General features: G+C 44.5%; 1 protein-coding gene across 3 annotated transcripts in view; it reads right to left on the bottom strand.

Moving 5' to 3' along the window:
- NDRG1 (N-myc downstream regulated 1) overlaps positions 1-8,684 on the bottom strand; it is an 89,684-nt gene that overhangs the window by 28,402 nt on the left and 52,598 nt on the right. For 2 of the 3 annotated variants that reach the window (XM_083144850.1, XM_083144851.1), the window contains exon 3: positions 6,187-6,222. The exons of the other annotated variant lie outside the window; for it this stretch is intronic. In XM_083144850.1, coding sequence (XP_083000976.1) covers positions 6,187-6,222 — 36 coding nt within the window. The remainder of the gene's footprint in view (positions 1-6,186; positions 6,223-8,684) is intronic. 3 annotated transcript variants of the gene reach the window in all.

Here is an 8,684-nt window from a genome sequence, read left to right as displayed (position 1 = left end):
TCATGTGACGGACATGGGGGAGGGGGCGGGCAGATGACATCACCGGTTTCCCTACTAAATGACGACATTTACCCCACATTTACACAGAAGGTCAGCTTACACAAGGTCGACATGAGAAAATGGTCGATAGAGAGGCACAATTTTCTTGTGGTCATGTGAACATGTCGACACCAGAATGTTGACATAGATTTTAGACATCTAGGGTTAGGGTTAAATATAAAAACATGTCAACATTTTGATCATGCTGAGATTGGTGGATGCTGATATTTTCCTGTCGACATTTTGACTGTTGACTCTTCATACCACACTCACTGCTACTACAGCCCCCTCTGACCTCTCGTAAACTAACAGTATAATAGAGTTCCCATACATTATATATATTATGTTCAGTATATCATTCTGACAGGATTCCAGCAACGACAATATACCACTCACACAGTAACCCGTAATGTCGCCCCGTTCCTGTTGTGCAGTGTCCGTAAAAGTCACATAAGCGGCTAATGTGATCTCTGTCCACTCACTATTGACTCGGTAAGTGAGGTCTGAGCAGGGACCCCCCCAGGCAACGAGCACAGTGTGATAGACTACACCCACCCCGATGCACCTCTGTAACTGGCGTCTCTACACGGGCAGGGAACGGGGCATTCCAGCAATGGAGATACACACATGATCCCACAATCACTACCCTGTAACCTGCTGCCAGATTACTGTGTTATTCTTATATTGCAAACACTGAGGACTGATCTTTGCAGCATGGATTTCGTAAGCTGATCGTTAAGGCAGTGGTTCCCAAACTGTGTGCCGTGGCACCCTGGGGTGCCTTGGGGAACTTGCAGGGGTGCCCTGGGTTGATGGCCCAGCACCAATTCAAGTTATTTATATCCAATATAATAGTCAAATTATGGACAAACAGAAGTACATTTTGTCCATTACCACATAACTGATCCTAAAGATGAGATATAAAGACAATTTATTTAATTTAATATTTGTTTCTGACTTTCTCAATGAGAAACCTTTAGCCTAGGGGTGCCGCGAAAAAAATTCTGATGCTTCGGGGTGCCGTGAGTCAATAAAGTTTGGGTACCCCTGCGTTAAGGCCATTTTGCTAAAAAAAAAAAACATTTATGAAGGTGGCTGCACAATGGACATTATTCAAGTCCGTTCGCAACGGCTGTTCGTTCACACGGGGACCAATGTTTTATTTCTGCGGCCACCATTCGCAAGGCGGGGGTTAGGTTGACTCGTAAGGAAGCGAATTCGCATCCGAGGGAATCAACCAAAATAACCCCCAATATTTAAGGAACTGGAACTTCCAACCCTGGTGGGACAAAAAAACAATATATTGCAGGCAAGGTTATACAAGGCCGTGTGGGTTTTGAAGGATTTACAGATCGTCCATCTTGACCAAGGGCCTCATTCAGACCTGTACAGAGGACTGCAAATTGGCAGCCCTACCAATTATCGTAAGACCGCGCATGCGCAAGGTCCCCTGCTAACAAAGCCCGTGCTGGCTTGAGATCGCTGGCTGATCCAAAGATGATTGACTGGCAGCGACGTTTGTGGGCATTACCCCGGGTAGCTTTCGGCTGCTGGGAGGGAGGGACGCTGACATCAGCAGTGGGCCGGATCTCCCCACAGCCATCACAGCGCTGAGTAAGTATTGGCTTGCACGACCAGGGAGAAGGTATGTCTATGTTTACCTCTGCCAGGCCAGCATCACCGTGGAACTGAGCTGCCCCAGAGGCTGGCAGAATGATTAACAGCAGCAGCATCATAAGACTTTCTACCTGTGCTAGAGGTGGCTATTGGTGTGGAACCATCGATGATTACCAGCGATAGTGACCATTTATGGTTGGCAGACGATGGTTTCCACAACCAATGTTTTTCCCTGTCCTTTAACTGGCTGGCTCATGGGCCAATCAAAACATGGGGGTGGGACTTTGCGGGTGCCAGGGGTGGAGCTATGCTCCGTCTCTCATCACCTTTAAAAAAATAATAATAATTTGGTTATGCCTTGCCAATAGCGGGACTCAGTCCTTGCACACTCGGCTACACGGATGTTCACATGAGAAGGAGTAATTAGTGGAATTTGCATTAAGGACCTTATTCTGGTTGTCTTGCAAGTCCACCAGATGCCGCCCGCAGTGCCGGACACCCCCCCTGCGATCCCCCGCATGGCTGCGAATGGATGGTATGACCATTGAATGATTTCTCCAGCGCTTGCAGATTAGAAACACCTCTATGGTGTCTTTGCTCTGCGGGTGCCTTGTGCGAGGGGGAAACTATTAGACCACACTTAGGTCGACAGTCATTAGGTCAACCACGGAAGGTCGACATGGGCCAAGGTCGACAGGTTTAAAGGTCAACATGGGTCAAGGTCAACATGACTTAAAGTCGACATGGGCCAAGGTCGACATGAGTTTTTCACTATTTTTTGAGTTACCTACCATCCACTAGGGCGTGGTGGGAGAATAAAAGAATGTGCCGAGCGTAGCGAGGCACCATGCCTGAAGCATTGCGAGCGAAGCGAGCGATGCGAGGGGCTGCGGTTGAACTCCAACGGTGTCCATGTCGACTGTGTCGACATTCGGGTCAAAAAACTGTGAAAAACTCATGTCGACCTAATGACTGTCGACCTAGAACCATGTCGACCTTGGCCCATGTCGACCTTAAGTCATGTCGACCTTGACCCATGTCGACCTTTAACCCTGTTGACCTTGGCCCATGTAGACCTTCCGTGGTCGACCTAATGACTGTCGACCTAAGTGTGGTCTAACAGTTGTACCGTAACCGTGCGAGGACATGGCAGGCAGATTACATCCAGTGATGTCAGATGCCCACCCCCCCCCCCTGCACCCAAATCACCAGACAATTTCTGCCGGAACACCCCGAGTGTTGACATTGCCACAAAAAAAAAGGGAAAAAAATCATGTCAACCTTTTCACGTGTCAACCTTTTCACCGGGTCACATTTTTGACCATATACTGTAGACATAGTGCATGTTGACCTTTTGTCTGCGTCTCCCCATTGGATGTTGACCTTTTGGTGCTGACCTATTGACTGTGTCGACACTGTAGACAGCGGTCACATTGTACTGTATATTATATCATCACTGGCCCAATGACTATGTTATGGTCAGTGGAGGGATTGAACACCAGCAGCGGAACGCTCTTTATTCCGCGGTGTACCTGTAATTATCTCTTTGCGCGATAGAGATGTCGCTACCTGTGACGGAGGCGCAGGATATTACACTGGAAGCAGATGGCTGCACATAACGAGCAAACGTCAGGGATATTAGGAAAACAGGCTCTTTAACCACCGATTGGCATTAAAACACTATCTTGGGGCTGGGGAGGGAAGACCTCAGCCTAGGTCGGTAATCTAATGGAGGGATGAAGACGCCGCCATCTGTTCAGCCACGGTGACCTTTATATAGTGCAACTATTCCAATCATAACTGTGGCCTCGCGTGTGTGCACAGGGGAAGGAAAACACATGAAAATGTCACAATAACCTTTCAGAGTATTTATTTAATTACCCACAGCTGGCCTTTGCGGCTGCGTATCTGAGTGTGTGTGTGTGTGTGTGTGTGTGTGTGTGTGTGTGTGTGAAGAAATGTGGGAATAAAATTATGAACTTAAACTGTATGTGCTGATAATGTTCTAAATTTGATGGACTTTAACTAACTGAATTAGACCAATTGCCGTAGCCGAACCGTTAGTTTCAGAGGCTGCTGGTTGGTGCAATGTTCCTGCAGTTGGCATTCCACACTTGAGGTCCCAGATTAAAAAGAGGTATGGTGGCCATACACACGCAGATTTATCTTCATATCTGGCTGGTTGGAATAAAAACCTGGTTATGGATGAGAGCAAATGACAGTTGAACAATTTGCTTGGAAATGCTGGAAAACTGACAAACTGTCACTCATCAATAACCATGTTTGTGTTCCAACCAGCCAGATATGAAGATAAATCTTACTAGTGTATGGGCACCTTAAGAGCTGATCTAGGCGTCCCAAAAGAATAAGGCCCTGCCACTCCGGGGGCCAAGAAGAAAAAGGACCTGAAACTTGGGGGTCCCATAAGAATTATCCCTGACACTTGGAGGTCCCATAAGAATAAGGCACGGAGACTGGGGGTTCCAGGAGAATAAGGCGCTGACACTGAAGGGTCCCAAAAGAACAAGTACCAGATACTCGTGGGTCCAAGATGAAATAGGGCCCCTGATATTCTGGGTTTGAGAATAAGAAGTACCCAACACTCGGGGGTCCCAGTTGAATATGGCTCTGATACTTGGGGGTCTCTGAAGAATAAGGTCCTGACACTCAACAGGTTCAAAAGAATAAGTTCCTGATACTCCAAGATTCCAAAATAATAAGGTCCTGACACAAGGGGGTCAAAGAAAAATAATGCACTGTTTTTTGGGGTCCCAAAACAATGACAATTGGGGCAGGGGCGTCACTATCGTCCCAATCCCGTATTCACCACTATCCCAGAGAATCTTATGGCTGCACTGTTTGCTCCTACACTGATAGGAGCCTGGTGCTAGATTTCACAAAGCAGCACCAGACTCCTGTCACTAAGAAGGAGCCAACATTTTGGTATCACCCCTGGGAGGAGGCTCAAAGAACAATATCGCACCATCAGCGATCACACTTCTTACACATTTTGTAGCTACAAACAGCACAGTGTGTCTCCCCATTTTCATTACCATTTTATCTTACTAGACCGCTGCTTCTGAGTTCAAGAACCACTAAAGACGGATGTTACTTATTAAGATCTTTCAGGTTGGCTTCCCTCGCCGTTGACCTGAGGACAGCGACATGTACAGGGGATTTTGAGCTTGGTGGATATAACGGTGGTTACATGATTAGCCTCAGCTAACTTCCTGTAGACCTACATACAGCTCACCCACAGGGAAACCAGTGAAAGGAGGCACATATACTGGTGAGAGACCGCCGAGACCAGTATTCCGGTCACTGGAAGACATGCACTCTTATCCTTTTTATGGTAAGTAGCAAATACTAATCAATCTAGCTTTTTGCCTATTTCAGCCTAACCCTAAAAAGAACACAAGAATGCATTGTCAACAACATTCTGAACATGTCAACGCCTTAACCATGTCGGCATTTCAAGAAAATACTATACGGTTAATTTCCAAAATGTTGGGGCGTCAAACTTGCCACCTTTGATTGTATTTATGGTGGATATTTGAAAACAACAGTGCTTTTATGAGCCGGGATGTCCACTGTCCAAATAATAATGGTAACAGGTAGACAGCGTGACAGGATAACAGCTTGGCAATTCTTAGGTTACAGCAATGCAGTTCTCATGTTACAGCAATGTCAGGTTTGAACAGGCAACACACAAGCTTCACAATGAGGGTACTCCAGAGAATCCCTAACATAATTCCACACATTCTCCCTAGCCTATGGCCCAGCCGCTAAAAGGCATTGGGAACACTGTCCCTGTGCTCTGGACAAACATATAACAGGAAGTAACAAGTGTTGTTAATTAGACAGTGATTCACAATACGTCTTAGGAAAACCTGGACTGGATCTCAGTAGCCCTGTGGCTGCTCTAAATCCTGGACTGGATGTTCCACATTCACCTCATGTGGAAGTATGCTGTCCCTGCCACAGTACAAACACAAATGAGCACAACAAGAAAACTGCAACCTACAGCACAAAATAATGCTGGACAACTACACGAACTATAACCATTGCTGCAACAGTGCCATAACACTGAAATACGCACCAGTGGGCTGTTATAGGGAGTGAGGTGTAGAAGATAGGCTAAGTAATAGAAGGAAAAGCACAGAAGGGAAGAGGGCCCTGCTCGACAGAGCTTACATTATTAAGGGGAGGGGCAGACAACAGTGAACTTCTCAGTGAGATGTTTTAGTAAATTGCTGCCTTGATCCATGTTGTACTGTTTGTTATTATTACATCACTTATTTTTTTCATTAATATCTTTTGTGGCTTTTTGCAGTTGTACACATCATTGACAGTCACAGCTAGTACCACAACCTCAGAATATGCCTGGTACCGATTGTACTATTGTCTTATCAGGCGGTCCCTGAAGAAATAAGGAACGTGTAATAAAACTGTATGATAACGGAAGATGCTAGCACAGTGAGGGGAGCTTATACGAGGAGTGAGTATATCATAATTAGTGTTATTAGTTACCTGAATTTCATACTCCTGCAACAATACAGTAATACCCTAGAGAACACAGAAAGGGAAGAATGGAAGTTAGTTTAGTACCTAAGTAAAACAATAAAAGTATTAAACACATTATTAAAAAAGTGGTTATGATCGGTAAAGTTCAAGTCTCAAGCTGGGTACACACTATGGGCGGTATTCAATGTGAATACCGGCGACGTGCAGCGAATCCTGTTTAGGATTCGCCGGCTCCGGTATTCAAAGAGTCAGGGGCTCGCTGCCCCTGACCGGCAGCACAGGCTGCCCCCCGGGGGTGCCAGCAGGGGACCGGGTATATTCACTACACCCGATCATGCATATGTAATGATCGGGTGAAGTGAATATATGAATATCTAATGAGCGGTTCGGCTCCGGCCCCCTGCTGGCTGGTCTGTGTAAAAAAAAAAAAATATTTGTTTTTAAATTAAATATATATTCATGTGCTTACAGCACATGAATAAAAATAGCATGCCCCTCCCCAGAATAAAATTCCAGATTTTTTTACACCAATTGGAAAAAAAAAAAAACACTTTATTTTAAAAGTTCACCTTCCACTTCACCATAAAAAGATAGCGATTGCTACTCGGTGAATCATGGCGAAAAAAACCTTGAAATGTATTCGCCATCTGGTCATTGAATATGGTGATTCACCGTTTTAGGTCAGAAATTCGCTTTACAGCACAAAATCGCCATAAAAACCTGGCGAATCAGCCTCATTGAATACCGCCCTACGAGATTTTACTTAACTATATGCACAACAATAATCGGCAGTGCCACGAATTGTATAGTGTGTACCCAGCTTAAAGAACGTGTACTTACTGATTAATAGAACAATAATTTTTGGCTCAGAATTTACCAGATTGCATACATCTCAGGAACTCAGTCATATCAAGAGTTTATTGGGGATTATCGTGTATCTTTAAATTCCCCTCCAACCAAAAAAAGAAAGGTTGTTTTCGATGACATTTTGAACAAGATAAACTTTAATTTAAAAAAAATTAAAAAAATCTGATCAAATGCGAAATTGCTTAAATTTTGAAATCTACCAAATTTTTTACATTTGCTATGTTTGTTTTACATTTAAACAAGGGAAAAAGGCCGGTCTACCGGGTTCAATGATGTAATAAACTGTACTGTTGATACAGAAGAAGATTAAATCTTTGAGTGCCAACATTTCTGTGACAGATGTGCAAAATATCGTCTAAAAATGCCAGCGTCGCTCACATTTGTTATATAAATTCTAATTTAAAAAAATGATGTGTTGAAAAAAAAAATATATATTATATTTCCTAGATACGGTAAATATTACAGGTCATTATGATGAATAAATAGGTTTGCTTGGCAATTTTCACACCAATTTTTGACAAATCCACTTGGCACTCAAAGGGTTAATCAATCACCCCAAACCTATCTCCCCCCCTTCCCAACAAGATAGTAGTCTCAAAAACAAATGACAAAATTAGTAGTCGGGTAAAATCAGGACTGGGTGAAAACTGGAACGGTCTCAACTCCGGAACACCTGTGTAGCTATATGGGTCCCCTTGAGTGATAAACAGCAAATGGTGTAGGGAGATGTACAGTCCCCCTCTTGACTGCAGGCTGCACTAGGGCAGAAAGAATGGGAGCACAAGGCCAGAACAGACCGTGCTCCGGAACACCTGGCTTTTTTTGCCACTGTAGAGCTCTCAGTGCCTGTCCCATGATGTATATGACAAACGTCGACCTTTTACATTTTCACCTATTGCTTTTGACCAGGTCGACCAAAAGTATGTCAACCCTTTTCATGTGTAGAGCTATGGCCTGTTGACCAATAGTGGCCATCCTATTGACTGACACATTTATTACTGTCGACCTGCAGACTGCATCCCATTATGACAGAAAAAAACTATTTCAATGGCGGCTTAACGACTTGGAATATTAGAAGGGAGTAGTGTCATGCCCGTAGACTTTTCTGTAAATTGGGCCTGATTCAGTTTTGTTAGCAAAAAAAAAAAAAAGCACAGAACTGGGCTGCACTGCAGGTGGGGCAGATGTAACACGTGCAGAGAGAGTTAGATTTGGCTGGGGTGTGTTCAAACTGAAAACTCTATTGCAGTGTAAAAATAAAGCAGCCAGTATTTACCCTGCACAGAAAGAAATATAATCCACCCAAATCTAACTCTCTCTGCACATGTTACATCTGCCCCACCTGCAGTGCAGCATGTTTTTGCCCATTTGCATGCATATTTTGCTTTACTAACAAAGCTGATTCGGTATAGGGTCGAATTATCAACCACACTTAGGCCGACAGTCATTAGGTCGACGCCGTTGGGTCGACAGGTGTCTAGGTCGACATAGGACAAGGTCGACATGGGTTTAGGTCGACATAGCGTTAGGTCGACGTGGGTTGTGTAGATGGGTCGGAAGGTCGACATGTTTTTATTTACTGTTTTTTGAGCCGACATGTCCAGCCAGGCGGTATTTCATGCCCTTCCATCCACTAG

The sequence above is a fragment of the Crinia signifera genome, chromosome 5, assembly GCF_055691185.1.
Source record: "Crinia signifera chromosome 5, ASM5569118v1, whole genome shotgun sequence".
NCBI lineage: Eukaryota > Metazoa > Chordata > Amphibia > Anura > Myobatrachidae > Crinia > Crinia signifera.
The sequence above is the reverse complement of the archived record's forward strand: the minus strand, read 5'-3'. Positions and strand labels throughout refer to the sequence as shown.